General features: G+C 50.8%; 1 protein-coding gene across 1 annotated transcript; it reads left to right on the top strand.

Moving 5' to 3' along the window:
• Nucleotides 1–5,942: 5,942 nt before the first annotated feature.
• On the top strand, nucleotides 5,943–25,427 carry CRYBG2 (crystallin beta-gamma domain containing 2; the record flags this gene model as incomplete). Its single annotated transcript, XM_080921499.1, has 19 exons — nucleotides 5,943–8,411; nucleotides 8,788–8,835; nucleotides 8,918–9,030; nucleotides 9,168–9,297; nucleotides 12,099–12,238; nucleotides 13,653–13,779; nucleotides 14,076–14,111; nucleotides 14,379–14,515; nucleotides 14,655–14,781; nucleotides 15,040–15,179; nucleotides 15,267–15,393; nucleotides 15,724–15,756; nucleotides 15,877–15,989; nucleotides 20,792–20,921; nucleotides 22,132–22,271; nucleotides 22,570–22,693; nucleotides 24,283–24,441; nucleotides 25,076–25,235; nucleotides 25,339–25,427. The coding sequence occupies exons 1-19, from the start codon at nucleotides 5,952–5,954 to the stop codon at nucleotides 25,425–25,427; spliced, it is 4,533 nt and encodes a 1,510-aa protein (XP_080777625.1). The 5' UTR covers nucleotides 5,943–5,951.
• Between the last annotated feature and the right edge of the window lie 1,269 nt (nucleotides 25,428–26,696).

Genomic DNA, 26,696 nt, shown 5'->3' on the forward strand with positions numbered 1-26,696 from the left:
TGGGCTGACAAAATAGCAGGGATGCTTATTAATTACACGGCATTGGCAATGGTAATTATCCCACCTGGCTCTGCTGGCAGCCACAAAAAGAGGCGCCGAGACTCCCAAGCTTCGGTTTTTATTTGTGTTGAAGTGAGTCTCCAGGATCATCCCGGTAGGCTCAGAGCTGGAGGTATGGGTTCTTCAAAACACGCTGAGGGGGGATTGAAGACGGAACCTCGTTAGGCGAGTCCTCAGCCACCAGAGGGGCCTCTGAGAAGCTCCTGCCGCTGGCACAGACGCCAGTCATCTATGGTTTGTTTTTTAAGTGTGAGGGTAATCTTATTTGATCCACCGAATGGGAGCTAACCTTTCCATCAGCCAAGCCAATTAGAGCAGGGGACTGAGACCCAGCAAGGATAAGTCACTGGTTCACCGCCAACCAGACAGGCAGAATTCAAACCCAGGTTTGTCTATGCCCTGGCCACCCCCTCGACCCCCACCCCAAGCCGTACACCTTGCAAAGAGGCCTCTTTGGCCCTGGGCACCACACGGAGTGGCCTGTGGTTGCTGTGTGAAACACACTGTGGCTCTGAAAACACAGGTCTCCTGGGTGGGAGCTGGTGTGCTTAGGGAAGGAGGAGGCGGGTGGTCCAAACTGGCCCTGAGGGCTGCCAGGGTAGCTCAGCATGGGAAGGTAGCCTGTAAGAAGTTCAGGGGATAGGAAGTGAGCTGGTTTTAGAAGCAAATGGGGAACATGCAGGAGGCTGAGGTGGGGAATGTGGGGTTCCGGTTGACTGGGGTCTAGGTGAATAAAGCCTAGAGTTGGAATCTAGAAAGTACCTAGAGAGGAAGGAAGGTGACTCCCAGGTTCACTGTCCCTCTGTACCCACTCTCTGCTGGAGGGTTCTTTAAGCGGGCTTGACTAATGTGGGGAAAGGGTCAGAGTACAGCAGGGCAGCAGGTGGGAGTGTATGAGCTGTGCGTACACCACGCACAAGTTCCTGTTTAAGGGCAGAAGGATTGCAAAGGGGAGAGAGAGCTTGTTTGTTGGCTGGGAGCTGAATGGGTGTGTGCAGGAGATACCTGCACATGTGTGCTACGGTACCTACGTGTTCCGTGGTGGAGCATGTGGCTTGCACGCCTATTTTGTGTCTCTTGGTGTGTGACCATGTGTGTGTTGCCGTGTGCTCCTGGCTGTGTTTGTCTAGGTGGGTGTCTCTGTATTTTTGTGCCGTGTGATGTGGTGGGTCTTCAACTCTGTGAATGCCTGTCTGATGCGGCATGTGTTTGGCAGCATGTGGGCCTGCGGACTGGTTTGGCCTAGTTTGGGGGTGACTCACAGGTAAGCGGGGAGAATCCCAGGACTTGTTGGGTTAGCTGAGATTTTTTTTTCCCACACTCCTCCCCCTCGCCCCTCAGCCTCTCCCTTCCCATACCCACACACCTTGCTTAGAGGTCACAGGTCACCTTGTTAGCAAATCCACTTGTGGACTTGGAGAAGAGACGACTCTTGGAACTGGCACTTCTGTTTGCGGGGGTGGTAGCTAGGTTACTGGGGTGTGTCTCCAGACAAAGACAAAAATGGGGAGCTATAGGCAGGCACATTCCAGTGCACATGAAAAGCATTCTAGCCGTTGTGACTGTCTAGGGATGGGACATGTGAACCGTCAGGAGATGACCTCCCTGTCCCTAGAAGTATGTAGGCAGAAGCTATGATCACATGCTTAAGGAATGAATGGCCATCAGGGGGTGTTGTCCCTGGGTTGGGCTGGGCTGAGAAAGGCATGGAGCTGATTGCTGAGAAGTCATCAATCAGCCTTGAGCGGACTGCCTTCCTTCAGCTCCCCCCCCCCCAGCTGTTTCCCTGGGGTTTTTCTGAAGCCCATGAGACCTTCTTCTAAACACCTGATCCTTTAGCTGCGGACTCCTTCAGAAGAAAGCCAGCTTTGGGTGAGTCTGGCCAGGACTTGGCTCTTTGCCCCAAATAATTAACACTGAATGAATGAGTGAGTGAACGAATCTGTTATACCTTAAGCTTTGTCACTTGTCAACAAGGAGCCATCTGGAGGAACGGAGATAGCGCTGGGACTCGGAAGTGGAGAGGAGGCTCTGTGAGGAGGAGGGGACTTATGTGGTGTTGAGCAAGGGACAAAGCCTCAGTGAGGGTGGCAGAGTCTGGTTGTTGTAAAGGAGCTGAGTTTGGGCCTAGGGTGTCTATGTGTGTCTGTTCTCAACACACCCTGGCTAGGGAAGTCTTGGAGAGCCCTGTGTGACTCCCAAGTCATTCACAGGCTGTCAGGGGTCCACAGACTCTATCCAGACACTGTGATAGCCACCTGTGGTTCTGGAGTTGAGTCAGGTATCTGTGGGCCTCCGGCATTTCATCTATATCTCCCCCCCCATATAAAACCTGAGTCACTGCTGGGCCACATGGTAGGTCAAAGTCCTGGTTTCTTCCAGTTTCTCAGGAAGGAGGGAGGTAGAGATGGGGGAGGAGAATTAGGGGAGTGGGCCTATTTCTCACTCAGGGTGTAGCTTTGGGGACCGGCTCATCTCCGGACTGAAAGATGAACTGGCCCAGGTTAGGTGAGCAGATTCTTGAGTCCTTAGGTCTGAAGACAGCCTTGTCATGTCATGCTGTGGAGATCAGTTGCTAAGAGTGGACTGCTCCTTAAGGTCTGATGTGGGGTAAAACCCAGGGCTGGGAGGCACCCCAGGTGCTAGAGCGTTTGCCTAGCAAGTATGAAGCCCTAGGTCACATTCCAGAGCTGTCGAAAGGAGGAGTGGGACACGCCCATCATCTGGTCATTCAGAGGAAGTAGAGGCAAGAGAATCAGAAGTTCAAGGTCATGGCTAGGGAGTGGATGGACGAAGGTGGTCCACAGTCTATCCTGACTCTACGTAAGCTCAGTCTTCTCAACCCACATGGTGAAAGGAGACAACCCACAAATTGTCCTGGAGTACATTATAGGAGACACACACACACACACACACACACACACACACACACACACGTGCACATGCAGGAATGTGCACACTCACTCACCAAAAGTGACCTAGGAAGAAAAGAAGGTTCAAGACCCTCTTTGGGGACAGAGCATTCAAAGCCAGGCTAGTCCACATGAGGTCCTGTCTCAAACAAATGAGCAAACCTCAAAGCGAACCCTAGTCAGCCACACTAGTACACATAAATAGTTCCAGACCTTGGCTTTGGGAGCGGAGAAAGAAGACTTAGCATGAGTTGGAGGCCACTATGGGCTACATAACTGCTATCAGGACAACCAGAGTAACATAGCAAAATGCTATCTCAGAACATTGAAAAAGGGCCAGAAGCGATAGTGAACGCCTTTAGTCTTGGCCCTTGGGAGGCAGATGCCAGTAGATCTCTGTGAGTTCCAGGTCAGCCGGTCTACATAGTAAGTTCCAGGACAGGTAGGGCTACATAATGAGATGCTCCCTAAAAGAATAAAAACAAACAAATAAATATTAAAAATTTATAGAGTAACCATCAAACCAGAGACTCGGTTGACCAGATAAATATGTAAACCTATATAAAAAGTTATATGGGGAATTTGGAATGTGGCTAAGCTTTCAGGTTTAGGGTACGAGATTCCTCTGCTAATGTATGACTCTAAATAATATTTTGCATCCATCAGAACCTTTTAAATCTCATTGGCAAAATAGTAATGTTTGTTTATAATTTACTAATGAGTTATCCTTTTTAAAGCTTTATCATTTGAAGTGTATGTGTGTGTATGTGTATCAGCATATGGTCGTGTGCTTATGAGAGTGCAGGTGCCCTGGAGACCAGAGGCATCGTATTTCCCAATGCTGGAGTTATAGGTAGTTGTAAGCAGCCCAACATGGGCACTGGGAACTGAATTTAAATCTTCTGTAAGAGCAGCATTACATTCTTAACTACTGAGCCAATTCTCCTACTCACACTTTGTTCCTCATGAAGTCTACACTCCCTGGATTCAGGCTCAGTAGAACAATGCAAATCTTCCTTGATTCAGGCTCAGTAGAACAATGCAAATCTTCCTTGATTCAGGCTCAGTAGAACAATGAAAATGGAAAGCATTTAGCCAAGTGTCTTCAACATATGACTGCTGCTGTAACTACCAAAACTAAAGTTCCCAAACCCAGATTTTAGTTTTGGCAGCTGTTGCTTCTTATCCTCAGTTTAGTGAAGGAACTAGTAGAGACTCAGATGAGGGAGGGGCACAAACAAGAGGACTGACAAGACTCAGTCAGAGTGCCTAGCATGCATGAAGTCATGGATTTGATCCCCAGTGCTGCAAGGAAATAAGATCCAGGGGTCTGGAGAGCTGGCTTGAAGGTTAAGAACACTTACTGCTCTTGAAGAGGGCAGGGCTTCAGTTTCTAGTACTCTTGTGGTATCTCGGAACTGCCTATAACTTTAACTCTGGGAGATCTGAAGCCCTCTTCTGACTTCTGTGGGTTCTTGAATTCATAAGGTATACAATAGGCATACAGTCAAAAACTCACACAAATACACACACAAAAAACGAGTAGCACAATGGAGTGGCACCTATCTCTAACCCCAGTGCCTCTCTGTCTCTCAATTTCTCCATCTATCCAGGGGAAAAGAATGGTTTCAGGGGAGAGAAATCTGAGGCAAAGTGCACTGTAAGGCTGGAGGTATATGTAGGGTCCTCTGAGACCCATGGTGGTTCCGTGTCTCCTGCCTACTTCTCATGTGACTCATGTGCACACTTGCTAGACCCCCAAGGGGACACTGGGAAGTTCATGAGCCAGCATTTTAGTTGGTAAAGTTTGTGTTCTCTCTCTCTCTTACTGAATCCTGACAAACCCTGTGAAGTGTGACCTCAGTTCTCTGAGTCTGCAGTTGAAGTGACCTGCCCAAGGTCATCTGCTAGTGATGGATAGATGTTGGAGACTTGACACTGCTTGATGCTAATTTTTTTTTCTCAACTTCTTGTTTAAAAAACCTTGGGAGGCAGAAGCAGGTGGATCTTTGTGAGTTTGAGATCAGCCTGGTCTATACAGTGAGTTCCAAGACAGGTAGTTCTACACAGAGAAAGCCTGTCTCAAACAAACAAAAGAAGCAACAACAACAACAAAACCTAAAAACTTTGAAGGACCCAGGAATTGGTGGTACAGGCCTTTAATCCCAGCACTGGGGAGGCAGAGGCCAGCCCGGTCTATAAATCAAGTTCCAGGACAGCCAGGACTACACAGAGAAACCCTGTTCTTGAAAAATCAAAAACAAGCAAAACAAAACAAAACTAAAAGAAGAGAAATGTAAGAAATCTTGGTGGAGGACTGGAGAGATGGCTCAGCGGTTAAGAGCACTGACTGCTCTTCCAGAGGTCCTGAGTTCAAATCCCAACAACCACATGATGGCTCACAACCATCTGTAATGGGATCTGATGCCCTCATTTGGTGTGTCTGAGGACAGCTACAGTGTGCTTATATATAATAAATAAATGAATCTTTTTTAAAAGGCTCTATTTAAAAAGAAAGAAACATTGGTGGAACAGAGACAGAGAACAGTTTGGGAAGGGTGCTGTTTCCTGTTTCTTACCCTTTGGGCCCCTGAATAGAGACCCAGCCTTGTTCTATAAGCCAGTGAGCCAACTGCACATCCTCTCTTCTCTCTCCTTTTGGGCTCAGACCTCAACTTTTACCCTTTGGGGACCTGGGCAGTGGGTATAACTTGGAAGTGGTGAGGTGAGCCCCTAAGAGTCTCTGATGACTACAATCTGAGCAAAGACTCTTATTCCATTTTACAGATGAGAAAACAAAGACCAAAGGGTCACATGACTTGCTTTAGGTTACTCAGCCTGGTCTGGGTCTGGCAGTTGCTTTGTGCTTTGGGGACCCCTCCTTCTACTTCCTGGTGCTCATCTTTCTCCCTTTTTACTGTCAGTAGGGAACCAGACCACACGGTGACAAGGACATCTCGTGTTTTGCTGGAGCCCAACATGGAAGAGACAGCTGGGTCACCGGCCCGAGCTGAGGCCCGAGTGACAAGTGCCACATTAACATGGCGCCAACGGCCTCCTGTCCAGGAAGAGAGCAGACACCGGTTTCACAAAGTGTCCCTGGTGTCAGGTGTCAGGATGGAAGCCCCACAGCAGGATGTGTTTGAGCATAGCTTCCGGCGAGAAGAAATCAATGGCTTTGTTAAGAAGGAAGAAGAGACTGTCAATTGCCAGGGTCCTGGGGAGGAGCCTGGATCCATGAACTTCCAGAGCCACGGGCCCATCTTTTCCAAGAAATACATTCCACCCGCCAAGGAGAAAAGGCCAATGGTGAGGCTACAGGAGCCTGCAGATTGGGGTGACAGTGGCCTCCAGGCTCCTAGAACTGAACCACCAGCCATCGGATCCATGGCTAGGACTGAGTTATTGGTGCCCTTGCCTGGACCTCGTGAGCCAAGTCCGCATCCCAATGTGGGCGTTACCAGCGGGGGTTCCAGGAATCGTGAGGAATGGCGTGTGACGCGCACAGTGAGGACCACCACCACGACTGTGGTGGGAGGCAATGTGGACCGGCGTGTGAGCAGCTCCGTAAGTGTGGGGCCATCGATGTCAGGTGAGACCCTGTCAAGGGGCCGCAATGTGACCCGAACAGTCCGGGCAGTGGTGGTGAGCCCCAAAGCTGAGGGGTCACCTAGCCGCAGCCAGGCCCTGGAAGTGCTGAGCAACCTCGTGCCCACTGAGCGCGTCCCCCCTGCCAGCCGAATCCCAAGGCTCACTATGTTAACATCAAGGGGCTCAGGACTGGGTGGCACAGTGGGAACAACCCTGGGACAACTACTTGAGACCAGCACAACTGAGCTGAAGAGTAACAGCTCAATCCTGGCCCCAGTAGGCCTCCCTGTGGTTGATCATCCAGCTCAGAATGTAGATGTCCCTGTAGCCTGTGTAATTCAAGACCAAACCGGAGTCTCGGGTGCCAGAACCGGGGACTCTTCAAGACTGCAGGGAGCCTCCAGTCCCGTCCTGCTCCCCAACCAGACTTCTCAGAGCCAACTCCCAGCATCCTCTTCTCCCAAGCCCCAGACCTGTGCCTTGCCCCTTGCTCATTCTCCAGGGCAGCCTGTGGCACCCGTACACCTCAAAACCCAGTCCGCCCCTCATTCCATGCCCTCTGTGAAAGAGAACTTTGCAGATCTCCCTATAGCCCCTGTCCCACCCACAGCAAAGGGTGAGGTTAGAATGCCTGAACCACCGCCTAGCCCGTCCTCTCCGAGGAGGAAAGCTGTCCCTAGCTCACAAAGCCTTTGTGCTCCAGTGTCACCAAAGACTAAGTTTGTTCAAGGCCCTGAGAATTTGCCCAGTTCTGTTCTTACTCAGAAAGAGGTGTTTCCAGGTCCCAGTGTTCCTGCCCATTCCCATTCCCCAAAAGAGATGCTGCAAGCCACTGGTGCTTCCATGACCTCAGCCTCCAGGCCAGTCATAGTTGTGCAGGACACAGAAGGTCCTTCCATCGAGAAGGAGGTTGACCAGGATCCTCAAAATAGCCCTCCCCATTCCCTTCCTTGCAAAGAGACTGTTGAAGGCCCCACAGCTCCTGCTCCCCTGGCCCTCCAACAGGATGAGGTTGTCCAAGATTCCCCAGTGAACCCTCTCTCATCACCTACCCCAAAGGAAAGTTCCCAGAGCCCTGCTCTGCCCCCTGCCCCATCTTCTTCAGAGGCCAAGGAGTGCCCCAGTCTAGAAGTCACTCATGCCCCAAAGCCAATGAAGGCAGAGGCCAGCATAGAGTCCCCGCTCATCCCGGACTCCACCGAGGGGACGGTGCCCTCAGAGCCATCCAGGGAGGAGGACGAAGCAGCCTTGACTGCTGACCTGGAGATTTTCCTGGATACTTTGCGGAGCATGGAGCCCCCTGAGATCCTCCGAACTCACCGACTGCCCCGAGCTCCACGCTCCTCTTACCTGGCCATGTATGCCACACTACCCGCCATTGAAGAAGACCAGCTAGGGCCATGCATGCCAGGACCCGGTCCCCAGGAGGGACCTGCGTTGGAAGAGGAGGAGGAGGAGCTGGAGAACCCCTACCTCAGTGATGATGAGAAGCTCCAGCGGAGACAGGAGAAAACGGGTCCCAGCCCCTCCCTGGATCCCCACCCACCCAAGCCTGCTAAGGTCACCTGCTCTCCCATGGAGATGATGAAGAAGCTCGTAGCAGGACAAGGCCCAGAACCTCAGCCCAGCCACCGGCCTACTTCCCGCCTCGGAGGCAGCCTTCTCTTTGGCAATCTGGTGCCAGCCAACAAGGACGCCCCTTCCCTGGAACCACTAGGCACAAAACTATCTGCTCTGCCTCCCCATGGAGCACCAGGGGTCAGGAAGGTGCCAGGACAGTTGCCCTTGCTCTGCAGCGGAAGACCACCTCCAGAGAAGCCAGCACCTATCCAGCCCCCAGAAGGGTGGGTAAGTGACCTTGTAGGGGCAAGGGAGATGCCTGAGCTCCCCTTGAATGGCTGAAAAGAGTGGTGTTAGGGAACTGGGTCCCAGGAGGCAGGGGAATTGGATAGGGACTTAATAGAATTTTGCAATGCACAACATTGGGCCTCAGTGTCCATGACAGTAGAAAGTAGTGTACAGATTCCAAAAGGCTCGCTGCTTCTCGAAGTCTGGAAGCTGGGGAAGGGAAGTCTTCCCAGCTCCTGGGACAGGTGATGAGGCTCTGGGAGCTGGAAGCGATGGTGGAATCTCTGTTAGCTGTATCCTTTGGGTAGAGACCAGTCGAGCCAGCACTGGGGGTGGGGGATGACCACATAGATTTCTAACCCTGTCTCTGTCTCAGAGCCCAGCACTGAAGACCCAGGGCAAGCTGAACACCAGGCCTGGGAAGGTAGGTGCTTGCGGGCAAGTGGAGGCAGGTAGGGGGCAGTGTCTGGGCACAGGGCCTGAGGACACCTGCTATGCTTCCTCAGGTGATCCTCTTCTCAGAGCCTGGCTGCCAGGGCAGAGGCAGGGAGGTCCTGGGAGACACTGCAGATGCCTCAGCCTGGGCCCCTGTTGCCTCCATTAGGGTAATACGAGGCTGGTAAGTAGGGAGCGCCCAGGGAAGGGGACCCTGGCTTTGAACCTGGGGTGGGGAAGGTGGTCAGCCCTTAGGAAGTTCCATCAGAGTCTCTGGGTGCAACCTCCTGCCCTGTGACCCTGGGGTTTCTGGGTCCACAGCTGGATACTATACGAACAGCCAGAGTTCCGTGGCCAGAAGCTGTTGCTGCCTGAAGGGGACGTGGAGCTCAGAGCCCTGGCATCTACATGGAGTCTCCAAGGCATCGGTTCCCTGAGGAGGGCTGTGCGGGTGAGTGGGCAGCTGCCTAGAGTGTCACCCTCTCCCCCTCTCCGGGGGTGGTGGCACAGAGGTCGGAAGGGGTCAGAATGGAGTACCTCTAGGTTCCTGGTGATGGAGGCACTGAGAAAGAAAAGGACAGTTTGGGTATGCAGGCTGATGTGCCGGTGGGGCCTGGGCCCCTGGGTAAGCAATCTGGAGACGTGTGAGCTGGTACAGATCAGGATTAGGCCAGACTGGTGGGAGTGGACCAGAGTCACCCACCACTCTGGGCAAGGTTCCATGGAGTTTGTTTATTTACTCATTCATATCTTCATAGACACTCCCCTATCTCATGTTTTTAATTAACAGTTTCATTACATTTACTTGTGTGTGTGCACACACGTGCGTGATCACGCGTGCCTCAGCATGAAGGAATGCAGAGATCAGGGGACATGTTGCAAAGGTTACCTCTCTCCTTCCTCCATGTGGGTCCTGGAGATCGAACCCTGATTATCAGGCTGGGAAGGAGGCACCTTGAGAACCCCACACATTTCTCATATCCATTATATGCCAGGCTCTGTGCCAGGCAACTCGGCACGGGTTTCCCTCCGAGATTCTCCTCTGGCTAGACTCCGAGGGCCCAGGAGAGCAATAGACCAGGATGGAAACTTAGAGTCTCTACTGGCTTCTAGGAAGAAAAACCATGGTGAGACCTGAAGGAGTGTGACTTCTAGCCTAGAGATGACTCACATTTTTTATTTTGAGACTCTTAGATTAAAAAAAAACATAGTCTTAAATCACTATCCTCCTGCCTCAACCTCCCAAGGGTTGTCTGGGATAATAGATGTGTTTTTGAGAGATAGGGGCATGGTTTGAAAAGCCAACATGACTTTGTGTCAGTAAGGAAAGGGGCAGCGCGGTTTCATAGTGAACAAACTACCGATACCAAATTTGACCAAAATGGTATCAGCCCCTAGAGAGGTGCAGAACAAAGCCAGAAACACCCATCAGACCCTTGGAACTTTGTGGGTTTCTGTTTTCTTTGTTTGAGACAAGACCTCACACTGAGCTCAGACGTAGCTAGAACTTCTTATGTAGCCTAGGCTGACCATGAAGTTGCAGCAAGCCTCCTGCCTCACCTGTCCCAATGCTCTGCATACAGGCTTACAGGTGTAAACCACCATGTGGGCTATTATTATTATTATTATTATTTTATTATTATTATTATTAATTTGAGACAAGACTTGTTGTCAACCTAGGCTATCCTCAGACTCACCATGTAGCCAAGGCTAGTCTTAAAGTCTTGGTCCTCCTGCCTCTACCTCCCGGGTGCTGGGATTCCAGGCATGTGCCAGTGTACCCAGATAACTGCATTTTTAGTGAGGTGAGCACCTGACCCCAGAACTGTTGTTCTCTCTCCGGTAAGATTGATGGAGTCCTAGAGCTGAGGGAGGCTAGGAGAAAGGAACGGCAGTTTTCAAAGGCGCTGCAGATACACACATATTGGCAGGCAAGTCGTTATGAGACATAGTAAACTCATCCCTGTGGAGGAGGGCATGAGACACAGGAGACAAACAAGTGCTCTGAGGTTACACAGTACTGGAATCTCTTGATTCACTCAGCACTGAGTTGGCACCTACTGTGTGCCAGGGACGTGGGATGTGCTGGGTTGCAACACTAAACAGAGCCCTTGTCTGTCCTCGGCTATATTGCTTATAAGCTGTGTGACCTTGGGTCTGCTTAACTTCGCTGAGCTTCACTTCCTGTCTGTTTAAAAATGGAGACCATCTTGAGAGGGACTAAATGGGATCAGGTAGACTATGGCCCTAGCGCAATAAGCCAGTGACTTATCATCTGAGAGAGGAAATGGAAATGGTCTTAGGGGAGAAGGAATACCCAGAGTGCAAAAGAAACCTGCTGCAGCTTGGGAGGAGACACAGTCACCAGCCACGGCTTGGCTGGGTAAGGGCACTGGGAGGTGGGGGCTGGGAGCAGAGCTCAGCCAGAGTGCTTGCCCGGCAAGTGTGAATCGTGATTTGGATTCCCCAGAACCCCATAAAACCAGGCACAGTGCCATTCAGGAGGTTGAGGCAGAGGAATAAAAGGCTGAAGGTTGGGCCTGACTTGGTGACTCGGTGACTTGTCACCAGACCTGCCAACCTGGGTTTGAACTCCTGGACCTGCACGGTGAAAGGAGAGGACCCATTCATTCCTGGGAGTCATCCTCTGACCTCCAAGTACATACTGTGATATGCCTGTGCCCCTTCACCCCACAGACAAACAAAAATCAAAAATATAATTTAAAAAATAAAGAAGCTTAATGAGCTCAAGGTTCAAGGCCAGCCTGGACTACATGAAACTTGGCCTAAAACAAAACAAACAGAAAGCACTCTGAAGTGTGGCGTGTGGTAAGAGACCTTGCCCAGTACGTGCAAGGGCATGGATTCCAGACATAGCACCTACACCAAAAGTAACCAAAAGCCCATCTGGACCAAGGTCAGAACTGTCTATCAAGGTGGGATCAGAAACTTGTTAGCCATCTTGCACCCCATCCCCTTCTAACAGTGGAAAGTTGGCCACCCAGGGCGGGAAGGCCTTGACAGCAGTTTGGGACCTTTGGTCTCAGGTTCTTGGCACCCGTGAGGACTTTGGCCTGAGGTCAAGCTGGCTGGCCTTGTAGAGAACACGCCTCTGGTTTCTGAGCAGACAACCAGCTGGGCTTTCCCAGAAGCCCCCGGGAGCCCTGCCAGTCTGGTGAAGCAGGGAAACAGGTGAGACAGAGAAGTCTATAGTTTGTACTTGAATGCCCTACCCCCTTTCTCCTTTTGCAGGAATACTGCATCCCGAGGATCAGCCTGTTCTCTGAGGAGGGTCTCAAGGGCAAGCCAGTGACGCTCACGGGAGACTTGAAAGACTCTCAAGGTCTGGAGAGACCCCTACAGGTGGCATCTGCCACTGTCGCTGAGGGACTGTGAGTCTGGCCATCCTGGAATCGCTTGACATTCTCTGCACAGAGCAGACACCCAGTTCCCTTCCTAAAAGCCAGTCTGAGGCTCGGCTCAGTGGTGCACACTTTTGATCACGCACTTGGGAGAAAAAGGCAGGCAGATTTCTATGAGTTTTAGGCTAGCCAAGGCTACAGAGTGAGACTCTGTCTCAAACAGAAAAAGAAAAAAACAAAAAGAAAAAAAAAAAATCTCAGTCTCCTCAAGGACATGGGGAGGTAAACAACCAATAGCACTCAGAATGTTCTGGAATGGGAGGAGGGCGGTGACGTGCACAGGGTTGCAGGAACACGCTAAAGTATCAAACCAGCTGAAGAGGGAGAGGCGGGGAGCTGGGTGTACTCAAGAGGCCTTCCTGGAGGAGGAGACACCTCTGTTTCGATAAGCTAGCTAAGAAGCTAAAATACAGGAGGACAGGAATTTGTATATTCTATTCAGACGTGATGAGGGACATTCGGAGAGGTATGGTGTCAGTCTGTGTGTTTTAGTCAGTTCTGTAATCCTGTTGTTGTAGGATTACAGAAGCCGGCCCTGAAGTATTTATTAACTATATGAGGGGAAGGAGTCTGTCTGGAAGAGGGAACAGCATGTGAATCAGGGAATGACAGAGCTTATCTTCAAAAGCTTAGGCTCAGCCAGGTGACATGTCACATGCTTGTCATCTCAACCTTTGGGAGGTGGCCGCAGGAGGGTTGCCAGGATTCAAAGCCACCTTAGACTGGGTCTCAAAATAAATAAGTAGGAGCTGGAGAGATGGCTCAGTGGTTTAAAGCACTCAGTGCTCTTTCAGAGGTCCTGAGTTTAAATCCCAGCAGCCACATGGTGGCTCACAACCATCTGTAATGGGATCTGACGGCCTCTTCTGGTGTGTCTGAAGACAGCTACAGTGTACTCATATATAATAAATAAATAAGTCTAAAAAAATAAGTAAATAAATAAATAAAACAGACGAACAAAGCTTGGTCTGGGACTAGGAGTTACCCAGTGGTCCGGTGCACCTTCAGTAGGCACGAGCTCCTGGGTCCCACCCTTAGAATCAGACTACAAAAGACCCAGTATGAACAGAGACTCCATGAGGCACCAAGGAAGAAGATCATGGGCCGTGTGTAGCTTCGCTTTCCTGTACTACTAGGAACTACTAGGGTGTCAGGCAGGTGTGTGTATAAGAAAGAACTCTTGACTATGGTGTGTGATTGGAAGGGACCATCCACAGGAAGGGACACCAAGGACCAGCTTCTAGAATGGAAAGAGGATCAGGATGCCTTTTCTACTAGCCCCGTGCAAGGGCTCTCCAAAAGCCCTTCCTCTCCTCTAAACTGCCCCACCATGCTGAGTGTATGTCCCAAGGAGTTCACTGGCTTCTCTGGTTCTCCCACACAGGTGGCTGCTATACCCCAAACCGTTCTTTGAAGACACTCCCTATATCCTAGAGCCTGGAGAGTACCCTACATTGGAGGCCTGGGGTACATCAGGCCCCAGTGTGGGTTCACTAAAGCCCATGAGATTGGTAAGGAGTATGGGACACCTACAGGTCCCTCTGTTCCTAGTCCCATGTGCGGTACCTGTGGGCAGTAGATTTGGGGGAAGTTCTTTGGTGACTTACTGCCCCAGAGCTCCTACTGGGAACTGAACTAGAAGAGAGAGAGGATTAATCTGAGGTGTGGCACTGGGTGGATGGGAAGGAACGGGGAATATGGGCCTGCGATTCTTAGGAGTCTTAGGTTCAAGGAAAATCTAGGCTTCCCAGCCTTATTTGCCTTTAGCTACCTCTGGACTAGACTTTCAGCCATGTCTCCTCTGCAGGGCTGCCCAAGCGTGGAGAAGCCAGGGGAACCCAAGGTAAGGGGACAGACTCCAGATCAGAGGGTATTTGGTGTGTTTGAGTGGTAGTCGCTGTGACCAGGAGAGGAGATAGCGGTCTTGAGGGGCAGAGGGGCAGGCAAGATGACTCACTAGGCACTGGCTTTGTGAGTGAATCCGGCCAGAGGTCAGAGCAGACAGGCAGCAGTCCCCAAAGAAAGGCCGTGGGGGGGGGGGGCGGGCTCCAGGTTGGGGTTGTGTTGAGCCAGACTCAACATCTTATCACCCGGCATCCCTTCTGTCCAGGCTGTGGTGTATGAGGCCCCAGGTTTTCAGGGACAGAGATGGGAAATAAGTGGGGACATCTACAACCTTCAGCAGCCCGAGGACGGCCAGAGTCCCCAGCTGACCTCCGTGGGCTCCCTGCGAATTCTTGGGGGCTGGTGAGGATTTAAGAGATTTCTTCTATCTGCCCTGTCCCTGCAGGTTTTTACCCTTGGAGGGTGGAAAGTGGCCAGGGCTGTCTGGTAGAGTATCCATCTTACTCACGGGTGTCTTGGCCTATCTTTCCACTTCCTCCAGCTGGGTAGGCTACGAGAAGGAGGGCTTCCGGGGCCACCAATACCTGCTAGAAGAGGGCGAATATGCTGACTGGTCACAGTGGGGAGGCTATGATGAGCTGCTAACCTCCCTGCGGGTCATCCGGACGGTGAGCAGGGGCCATTGGGCTGTTTGGCCACACCCCAACTTCCACAGCACAATTTAAGAGAAGAATTTGCACCCCTCGGTCTGTTCTCCCTGGCGGAATGTACCCCAAGAGCTAGTCTCTCTCTCTCCTGTGGCTTTTCCTTAGGATATGCCACACACCTATTCCCTGGGGTGGGCGACTTCCTTGAGGTCTGGGCACTCTTACGAGTTTGCATCGGTGTATGAGAGAAACCTGTCTGTCTCGGGTGGGGGGGCCCAGGACTTTGGAGACCCGGCCGTGGTGTTGTTTGAGGACATGGATTTCCAGGGACACAGAGTGGAGGTGAGTTCCGCACTGCCGGACGTGGAGCTAGCGCAGCACGGACCCAGCACGCAAGCCATCCACGTACTCAGCGGCGTGTGAGTAATCCTCGCCCCAGGCGCAGGGCGGGCCCAGGAGCAGTGCCGACCCCGCCCTCGCCGACCCACCCCACGCCCTCCCCGCAGGTGGGTGGCCTATGAGCAAGTAGGCTTCTCCGGCGAACAGTACATCCTGGAGAAGGGCGTGTACCGCAACTGCGACGACTGGGGCTCCGGCAACTGCGCCCTCGGCTCCCTTCAGCCAGTGGTGCAGGTGTGGATCTGAAAGATGGGCGTGGCCTCGGGGCGGGCTGTGGGGCGGGGCCAGGTGGTTCGCCCAGACTGCTTGGTTAAGGCTGGACCAGAAAAACCTTGGCCAGGAGGGAGGCAGGTAGGAGGGTAAGTGGAGTATTTAGGGCAGGAACTAGGGGGCACGCTAGGCCGGCCAAGGTTCTACTCAGAGGGCGGGGCAAGGAAACACGGAGATCTTAGGGGCGGAGTTTGTAGATGCTGGACAGCGGGATAGCCACAGTGGTTTTGAATCTCAGTGGCTGCAGGTAGAGGCTGGCCTCCTCCAGTCACAGCGTTTGATCTCTTCCTTCAGGTGGGGGAGAGCGATCTTCACTTTGTCTCGAAGGTAAGGAGGTGGCTGCACGGAGATCTGGGTGGGGTCTTGACAGCTTTCTTGGCAAAACTTTCCTTTACCCCTACCCCTCTCCTACCTTTCACTTTAACTTCTTCACCTCTTTATCTCCAGATTCAGCTTTTCTCAGGCCCCAACTTCCTGGGCGACCACATTTCCTTTGAGGATGACCAGGCCTCTCTGCCTCCTTCCTTCCATCCCCAGTCATGCCGAGTCTACGGTGGCAGGTGAGCAGGTGGATCAGATAGGGCCCGGAATGCTGGGGGAGGGGAGGGGAGGGAGCAAGGGACACACCTTTCACACCATTTCCTGCCTTACGATTAACTTTTATGTCCTGAGTCATAGAATAACATTTAATGCGAAATCTAACTCTGGAGATATTAGATAGTATAGTATAGAAAACTCCAAAAGAAGGGCACGTGGCCCAAATCTCAGCATTGGGGAGGGAGAGGCCAACCTTAGCTCAGTTACAAAGTGGGTTTTAGGCCTGCACAAGACTCTGCCTTAACAAGTCTTGTTTCATTCCTAACTGTGCTTTAAGGAAATCAGAGGCTGGTGAGACAGCTCAGTGAGGAAGAACAATCTCAGTGCAAGTGTGAGGGCCTGAATTCAGTCCCAGGATCTCACAAAGGAAGGAGAGAATCAACTCTCAGACTCCTCTCATGTCTACATGAGCACAGTTGGCATTCGCATGCACAGACCACACACACACACACACAGAGAGTTTTTAAATTTTTTGACCCCCTTCCAAAATTTCAGAAACTCTCGGGGCTGGAGAGACAGGTGTGTTTTTTGCAGAGGACCCAAGCTGGATTCCCAGGACCCTTAGTCAGCGCACCTCTCTAATTCTGTCTCCAGCTACTCCCGCTGAGTCTACAGGAGCCACTTACATTCAGACCACTGCACTGGCTATATGTCCATTCAGGCTAGACACTCAGACAAAAAAGTTGTTTGTTTTAAATCTAAAAGTAGCCAGGCGGTGGTGGCACACACCTTTAATCCCAGAACTCGGGAAGCAGAGGCAGGTGGTTCTCTTGTGAGTCTAAGGCTAGCCTAGTCTACAGAATGAGTTGCCAGACAGCCAGGGCTACACAGAAAGAAACCCTGCTTTGAGAAAAAAAAAATTAAACAACATCTTAAAGTGATTTAAAAATCTTTTTAAAGAATCTGTTTCTTTTTAAAAAAGATTTATTTGTTTTATTTTTATGAGTACACTGCAGCTGTCTTCAGACACACCAGAAGAGGGCATTAGATCCCATTACAGATGGTTGTGAGCCACCATGTGGTTGCTGGGAATTGAACCCAGGGCCTCTGGAAGCCGTCAGTGCTCTTAACCACTGAGCCATCCTCCAACCCAATTTAAAAATCTTTAAAAGGAAAGAACTTTCCTTAGAGCAGGTGCCTGTGTTACAGGAAGCCTTGGGTTCCATCCCCAGCACTGGGGATGTTGGGAGGGAAGCCATAGAAAGGATCCCCACACCCACATAGGCACAGGTCAGTAGCATAGCTGCATACACATTCCCTGTCCGTGTCCAGGAACTCTTGCTGCTCTCAGGACCCAGTGAAGGTCACGAACTGCCTCGTTTGACTTGATTCCGTTATGCCCACCTTGTTTTCTACGATACATTTGTTTGAAGGAACCCAATGATTTGACTTGTATGCTTCTCAACTTCTGTCTTTTAATATTTACTTGATTACTTGCTTCTCTCTCTCTCTCTCTCTCTCTCTCTCTCTCTCTCTCTCTCTCTCTCTCTCTCTCATCTGCCACAGAGCTTAACTGAGGGATTTGAGGAAGTTGTGTGATTTTGTTGGCAAGTCTGTTTAACGGTGACATAAACTTCCTGTTGCATGAGTCTTGTCCTCCTTTTTAGCAAAGGGTAGTTGCCTAATTTATTCCTTCTTTTTTAATTAAAATGTTTATTTATTTATGTGCACGTGTGTCTGTGGGCAATTACGTGCACGACATAGACACCTGTGGAGATATGAGGGCATCCTCTGGAATGGGAAGTAGAGATGGTTGTGAGCTGGCTAAGGCGGGTGCTGGGAACTGAGTGTAGGCCCGCCTCGTAAGGGCAGTAAGCACTTTGAACTGCTGAGCCCATGTAGACCAGGCTGGCCTTGAACCCATAGAGATCTACCTGTCTTTGCTCCTTGGGTGTGTTACTATGCCCTGCAAAGTTATTTAATTACAAAGTGTTTTTGAGACAGGGTCTCACTATGGCGATCTGAACTAGCAACAGAGATGTGTGTGTTTGGTATATTTCTATAGCTGTAGTCACTGTTCCTGAGCATGTTCAGATAGCTCCATCGTTGGAGCACAGTGTCTTGGTCCTTTTGACACGGCCCCAGCATCCTTGTTTCCCTGGGCACAACGTGACGCTCTCCCAAAATGATTATGTACATTTCTTGCCCAAATCTAGAGTCAAAAATTTCCTAAGAAACTTCAAGTCCCTTTATAGGAGATGGTAATTGGCACCCCAAATCTGCATACTAAGTGTTTCAAAATGATAATGCTTCGATTGCTCCCCCAGAGTGTTGAACTTAAGTGTGGTTCTTCCTCTCAGCCTCATGCTTGGACTCAAATACGTTTACAAATACCTTGGCCATATAGCTAGGCTCTGCTCTGATAGAATCATAACTAAAACAACCCATTTATATTAGTCTACATTCTCCCCAGTGACTCTTCTCATCCCTCACTCTATCCCAGAATTCCTTTTGCCTCCCAATGTCCCACCTTCTATTTCCTGTTTATCCTTGACGGGTGTCAGTCCATACAGACAGAAGATTCTCTTTACACCAGATGGGAGCCACTAGGAGCTGTGGGGGCTCCTTCTGTTTCTTTTTGCCCTCGGGATATATAGTTGGTAATATTAAAAAAAAAAAAACAACAAAAAAAAAACTACCTTTTAAGGAAATTTAAGTCCATGTAGTAGGACATCCCTTTGAAAGGCTGCAGCAGCAGGATCATGCTTGAGGCCACCCTGAGGCTCTCAGACCCTATCTCAAAAAAAGCAGAAATACACAGACAAAGCCAGGCACACAACTTTAATCCCAGCAATTGGAGAGCAGAAACAAGAAAGAGCTTAGGATCATCCTTGCCTGTGTTGTGAGTTTGAGGCCAGCCTGGAATACATGGGAAGAAGGAAACCTGAAAGAAACTTGAAATCATCTGTTGGAAAGAGATTTACTTATTTTTATTTTATGTGTTTGAGTGTTTTTTGCCTGCTTATATGTCAGTGTCTGTGTTCCATGTGCATGTAGTTCCTGAGTAGGCCAGATGAGGGCGTCAGATGCCTGGAGTTGTAGTTCTAGGGAGTTGTGAGCCACCATGTGGGCGCTGACAACCAAGCCCAGGTCCTCTGCAAGAGCAGTCAGTGCTTTAAGCCTCTGAGTCATGTCTCTGGCCCTGAAGTAATCATTTTTGTCTGTGGTTATGTTACCAACTTGATAGATAGTTAGATTAACTTAGTGTATTTTTAGGAGCACTTTACTTATGCGCGGAAAAGGGTTGATCCCAGGGCCTTACACACGCTAGGCAAGCATTCTACCAGTGAGCTATGCACCCAAGTCCTAATTCTCCATATTTTTGGTATAGTCTTTTTAAGATTATAAATTTAGGGGCAGGTGGGTCTTTGTGAGTTTGTGGCCAGCCTGATTTACAAAGAAAGCCCAGGATAGCCAGGACTCTGTTATACAGAGAAACCCTGTCTTGAAAGACAAACAGGAAAAAAATATATAAATTTATACAGATAAGCAGAAGTAGTAGTACACATCTTTAATTCTAGCACTCATGAAGGCACAATCACTGTGAGTTCGAGGCCAGCCTGATCTACAAAGTGAGTTCCGGGGCAGTTAGAGCTACATAGTGAAACCCTCTTCTCCTCCTCCTCCTCCTCCTCCTCCTCCTCCTCTTCTTTTTCTTCTTCTATTTTCTTATTTTGCAAGGGTGGTTTCATGACAGAGTTTCTCTGTGTAGCCCTGGCTAGCTGTCTTCGAACTCAGAGATTTTCTGCCTCCGCCCCGCCCCTGCCCCTGCCTCTCTAGTGCTAGAATTAAAAGCATGCGCTCCCACTGCCTAGCCCTCTTCCTGTTCTCAAAGGAACACTCATCCCAGTTTCGGAACCCAATTCCACAATCTCTTCTAAACTGACATACCTCCGGAAGGCCACACATGGGGGCAGAAGTTGACCCTCTCCCCCCACCACATGTGCTCCAGCAATTGCGTTCAGGTGCCCAGCCTGGCAGTGAATGCCTTCACCCACAGAGCTGTGTCACTGGCTCTTACTTTTTTTGGAGACAGGGTCTTATTAAGTAGCTTGGGCTGGTCTTGTATGATTCTCTGCTTCAGCCTACCAAGGCCCGATGCTAGCCAGTCCCCTGCTGGTGGACATTGGGGTTCCACTATGCTTTGCTCTAGCAGTGCTGAAGGTTAGGCTTCTACATGAGTTGATTATTTTGCATGTGTGAAGGGCGTCCTCAGATAGAGCACTGACCGATTGCCTGCCTGCAGAACGCCATGCTTCCCTTCAAAGGGCCAGCTTCAAACTCACCAAGACCTGCCTGCCTCTGCTTTCCTGTGTGCTTAGACTAAGGAAGGGCACCACTGTGCCCGCCCCTTTATTTTATTTTTTTAAGATTTATTATTTATTTTATTTTTATGGGCACACTGTAGCTGTCTTCAGACCCTCCAGAAGAGGGCATCGGATCCCATTAAGGATGACTGTGAGCCACCATGTAGTTGCTGGGAATTGAACTCAGGATCTTTGGAAGAGCAGTCAGTGCTTTTAACCACTGAGCCATCTCTCCAGCCCCCAGCCCTTTGTTTTTATTCTTTTCTTTCTCCCTTGCTCCACTTAAGTCCTTCCTTATGTCTGACCTCAGTCCCTGCTGCTGTATTGCCTGTCCACCATGGACCTCTCCTTGATTAGAGGAAGAGAATCAAGTCCACAGGCATGGGCACTTAGGGTACTTGGTAGGTGTAGGGCAAGCTAGGTTCTGATGTTACCTTTCTTTATCTGTCCCCTTCCAGCTGGGTCCTGTTCGAGGACACGAACTTTGAGGCGGACCAGCACATTGTGTCAGAGGGCGAGTTCCCCACTCTCACAGCCATGGGCTGCCTGGCCTCCACTGTCCTGGGCTCTCTCCGGAAGGTTCCACTGGTGAGTTTCCCATCCAGACCCAAGCCACCATGGAGGTCCAGGGAGTGTCCTATGTCATGTACCCCCTAGTGGACTGGATAAGCAATGGCTTCCAGAATCTCTCAGTGTGCCCTTGACTCTGAGGCTCCTAAGGCAGCTCAACTGGCCGGGTGTTTATTGAACTAAAATAGTTCCTGGAGGCCCCAGATTTACACAGCGAGACCTAAAGGTGACAGCGCAATGTGGTGTGTCCCGATCAAAAACCCTACTGGAATGGAACCAACTGACACTTGGAATGGCTGAGAAGCAGGGTCAGCTTTTGCCCAGGTGGTGGCCCATTCAGAGAGAGCTGTCGGGATCAGCTGGGAAGATGGCAGTGCGGGAGAAAGCAGAAGGCCAAGGCAGGGAGAGGCCAATACTTCAGTGACCCACAGTGGGGGTCATACGCTATTCCTGACCGAAGCCACATGCACACTGTGATATTGTTGTGGGGACCGGGAAAGCAAGTGGGTACTGCTGAGTCAGAACAGCTGACATTTGCTGAGCAACCCTTTTCAAAGCTTTGTGAGTCCCAGAGCCACACAGCTGGAAACAGACCGAGCAGATGTTTCCCTGGGCTGTTTGGTTATATAGCTTGTGCCCCGTGCCAGCACATACACCGGGCACTAGGAACAGTTAGACCTGTGTCAGGAGCCCAGATATTGGGCTTCAAGTCATTGGTCTTGCCTTCTTCAGCCTTGGCTCTCTCTCTGCTAAAGGGAGACCATGACCTGTCTCAAAGGGTTGTTGAGTTAGAATGGGATTGGACAAAGTGCTCTACCAACGATCTGGCCCGCAGTGGGCCGTGGATAAAGGAGACCAGTTATTAATCTCTGGGATAATCAGTTACCATCCCTGAGAAATGAACAACAGATGATGCAGGAGGAGCCCCAAGTTTCCAGCCTGCCCGTTAGTTCATAGGAATGCCAGCTCTCTGATAGGCAGGCACGGTGATGCATACCTGTGAGCCCAGGACTCTGGAAGGTAAGGCCTGTCCTATATAGCAAAAAGATGATTGAGTTTGAACTGGTGCCAGTCTGCCAACGTACTGAGACTGAAAGTCTGGGGACACAGTCAACGTCCTCAGAGGGTAGGGGGCCTACAGATCCAAGGTACGGATCTTGGGGTCATAGGGCAGAGTATGGGCTTGGGTATTTCATGGCCTCATCTGTCTCTCTTCCTCTAACCCCAGCACTTTTCAGAGCCTTCCCTGTCCCTCTTTGGTCTGGAGTGCTTCGAGGGGAAGGAGATCGAGCTGACTGGAGAGGTGCGAAGCCTGCAAGCTGAGGGCTTCAACAACCACGTGCTGTCTGTGCGCGTCAAGGGTGGCGTGTGAGTGTGTGCTCCAAACTGTCTTGGGTGATCGGTGGGAAGGGGACCCCACCCCAGGCCAGAAAGGAGGGAGCTGTATAGCCTTAGAGCCTCTGGCTCACAGGACTTGGTTGGATGCTGGGTCCTGAATACCCCAAATGTACACAATAGCCTTTTCCTCCTGCTATGGGCCCTCACGCTGGTGTGAGAGAAGAGGGAACAGAGGTTGTTCTAACATGGATGCCTTGTCTTCCACCTGTCTGTCTGTCTGTCTTGTCTGTCTGTGTTTCTCTGTGCCTCTGGAACCCTCTGGGCACAGCTGGGTAGTGTGCGAGCACAGCGACTTCCGGGGCCGCCAGTGGCTAGTGGGAAGCTGCGAGATCACCAACTGGCTGACCTACAGCGGTACCCAGAGGGTGGGCTCCCTCTACCCTATCAGACAGGTAGGTAGCAGTCAGCATGAGCGCCTCACGGGTGTGCCTGTCCCGGGGTGCGCCTGGCTTCTCAGGTGTCAGGCCACACATGACCTCCTCATTCTCTTGTACTGTCATCTCAATCATTTTTCTCTACATCAACTTGAAAACAAAACAACTTTGGCCCTGTCCTAAAGGACATTACAATGTATACAATACGGTTATTCAGCCAAAACTGAGAATCATTTCACACACAGAGCTTGCATGCAAGGCTGCATGTCCGTACCTGCTTGTTTGGAAGTTGACTTCGTTTCTGCACACATACATTTCTAGGTTATGGCTGTGGCCTGCGTGTGAGTGTGTGAGTGTGTATACGCACACGCATGTGCCCATCTAAGAGTATGTCTGTACCTATGTTATTTGTAGTCATGCATCTGAATACTCTGGAGGTGATTGGAATGCTTTTGCGTGTACGAATGTGGGTGTGAATGTGTCTGCTCACAACTATGCCCAAGAGCTTCCTGAGCTTATATGTCTGTGTACGAGGGCATGTGTTTAGTCTTGTTGTTCACGGCCTCTCATGAAAGCATTGTCGGAAGAAATCCTGGCAAATATCTCTAACCCTCATATGGGGAAATAAAGGCCCAGGGAAGTAGACAAGGAGTTTATCCACAATTTTGAACAAGCACTGGTCTATGGATTTGGTTTCTGCACATGAGTGCACATGGGTGTGTGTGTGTGTCTGTCTCTGTGTGTCTCTGTACGTGTGTGTATATCTCTATATTAAAGCAGGGTCCCACTATGACCCTTGTGGACTGCTGCTATAGCCCTAGCTGTCCTGGAACTCTCTGTGTACATTAGGCTGGCCTCAAACATCCATCTGCCTCTGCCTCTTGAGTGCTGGGATTCGAAGTGTGTGCCAATGCGCCCTGGTGTTTCCTCGTCTATAAAACGGGGATGCCATTTGTGTCCTGAGTTTGTTGAAGACTGAAGGTCGATAATGCCTACATTATCCTGAGTGGGAAGCACCGCTCAGATCGAACCTAAGGCTTACAGCATCCTTTCTGCTACTGTCACCTCTACTGTCACCTCAAACAAAGACTGCGCTAATGCTGGCAGAGCCACTTTTGATCTTTGGCCATCTGATGTCACTGTGCTCCTGTTTAGCTTTATAGCATGTAGGTATGCATGCACTTTCCTTTCTCTCTGTGTGTGTGCGTGTGTGTAGACACATCTGTAGTCTTATAATCAGCTGTACCCGTAGCATAGGCCGCTGGTATGGAACAGGCTGGGAGGGTCTGTGTGTCAATCATGATGTGAACATGGTGGCCAAATAGACCTGTGGAATTGTTTGTGCCTTCTATAAACTGTGCCACCTTGTGGAATGTGGAATGTGGGTCTGCCTGCCAGGGTCCCTAAACACACGTGTAGATATCTATGGTATTGGAGCTATGTACATGTGTTATTCGTGTAGTATGGGTGTGTCAAGAAGATGTGACTTTGTCAGAGGGAAAGTTTGGAGGCAGGGAAGTTTGGGAGTGTGGGGGCCTTAGAGGGTCCGGAGTTGAGGGTGGTAGGGTATCCCCGACCGCAGCTCCTCAGCCTCTTCTTGTCATCAGCGCCGAGCCTATTTTCGCCTGTGGAATGCTGCACTAGGGGGATTCCTGTCAGTGCCTGATCACGTGGAGGACATGAAAGCAGGCCGTGTGGTGGTCTCCGAGCCCCGATCTGGGGGCAGCTGCATCTGGTACTACGAAGATGGACTGCTGAAGAACCAGGTATGGTTCCAGAGCTTGCCCCACTGAGCCCAGGTTTGCCAACCTGCTGTGGGAAGTCCCAGCCCAATTAGATGCAAGAGGCATATGACCCAGAAGTAGAGAGTGCCAGCTCATTCATCTTTCTTGCGTTAAGTCTTCAAAAAGCTAGTATTGGGGGCTGGAGAAATGACACAGCAGTTAAAAAGCACTGGTTGCTTTTGCAGAGGACCTGCGTTCAGTTCCCAGCATGAAAATGTTGGGAGAGGCATCCTTAATTCCAGTCCCAGAAGAGGGTTTGATGCCCTCTTCTGACCTCTGTGGGCACTGGGCATATATTTGTTGCACAGCCATAAGAGAAATCTAAAAATTTGATAAAGAGACTTGCGGAGGGCCGCAGTTGTAAGAGCCAGCATTCAAAACCATTGTATGAGCTGGACATGGTGACACACGCCCTCTGTCGCAGCAGCAGGAGGCAGAGACAGGCCCGTGAGCTCACCAGCCTGGTCTATGTAGCCAGTTCTGGGACAGCCAAAGTGACTGCGTTCCAGACAGAACAAACAGCAGCAACAACAAAAATCCAGTGAGTGAAAGATATGTCAAGCGTGGGATATTTTCTGTGTGGAATGCCAAATCTCATGATCTTCTGGGGCCTCAGGTGGCCCCCACCATGAGCCTACAGGTGATTGGACCTCCCAGCCCAGGCTCCAAAGTAGTACTGTGGGCCGAGAGCCGCCTACCACGCCAAACCTGGAGCATCAGTGAACTAGGTCACATCTGCAGCCAGATGTTTGAAGGCCAGATCCTGGACGTGAAGGGTAATATAGGCTGGTAGGGGTGGGGTGAGGGTACACAAAGGGGGACTAAGGACAGGGCTGCATCCAGCACTCTCTGACGGCCTCTGAATCTCACCCCCCTCAGGTGGCCGAGGTTATGACCGAGACCATGTGGTGCTATGGGAACCAACCAAGGGCAGACCTTCCCAGATCTGGACTGTCCATGTACTTTGAATCACCGTCATCACCAGTTTCCTGCTGGAGGCTTTTCCTGTGATGAAATGTTTTGTACAGATTTGGCTCTGAAATAAGCTATTTTCTACTATGTTGCAGGTGTTGTTGTCTCTGTACCTTGATGTTGGGGTGGAGAGGCCCATTTGCTCTTCCAGTTGGTTTCTCTTCCTGTACAGCCTCCCTTGACCACTAGAGGGAGCTCCAGACCCACACTGTGTGGTGTGTCACCCCATTCGACCTCTCTGTGGGCCACAACCATTAGCTAGGCAAGCCTCTGTGGTTCCCACCCTAGTGCAGGACTCTGATGGGTGTTCAGGGAACGGAAGTGGAGGCTGTCACACTTGGAAGAGGTAACCCTAGCTGACACACACGGGATGGGAAGGAGTTGGCCAGGCCAGATAGAAGTAGCAGAGGAAAGTAGTCCAAGAATACAGATGTATCCAAGGGCAAACTTTCAAGGTTCAGTCTGTGAGACCACAGTGGGCAGGGCAAGAAAGACAGGAGGGTCTACCTTCCTGCTTCTTCTAACTCTCCAAGCCTGAAGGTTTAGCCAAGAGAGGGGGCTGGGTCCATAGCTGAGTGACAGGTCAGGATGTTAGAGACTTCGAGCTGCAGTCGCTCTCCCATCCTCTGTTTCTTGTGTTCCTGGGAAGACAACTGAGAGGAGGAAGGACCCTTGGGAACCAGTCTGGGCTTCCTTCTCTCCTCCAAGGGCCACGCCCAAGCCCAGGAGGGGAGGGTGGTTAGAAGAGCTGTGTGTCCTTCCTGCCTTTTCTGGCTGAGGGTGTGGGTGGCAACCCTTGCCTCCTCATTCTCTATCCCAGTGATAGACGGCATATGGTCAGGCGACTTGGAAGCCGCCCTTCCGCAAACCCTCACAGACGTGGGCTGTTTTTGGGTCTATAGTACTCCAGTTGGGAATGTTGAGAGAAACGGAGCCAAATGATGTATGATTTCCCTGGATCTATCAGTGTGAAGGCACCTAGGTCGTGAGGTCGGCACCCGCCTGAACCTGGGGTGTGGGGGGGCTTGCGAGTCCAGGGCAGTACTGGGTTCGTCACTCCTAATGCTGCTGCCCACGTGACTCCTGGGGCAGTGAGGCACAGTGACCACACGTGGGGCCCCATCTAAGCATAAGTATAACTTTATTGTGCCTCAGCTGGGTGTCACACCCCTGATCCCATCAGTCCATCGACATTCTAGCCATTGGCTGTCACCTTTGACCTCTCGGGCCAACCCTTCCCAAGGACTGTGTTGGGGTGTCTCTTG

The sequence above is a fragment of the Micromys minutus genome (genome assembly GCF_963924665.1).
Source record: "Micromys minutus genome assembly, chromosome: 9".
Taxonomy (NCBI): Eukaryota; Metazoa; Chordata; class Mammalia; order Rodentia; family Muridae; genus Micromys; species Micromys minutus.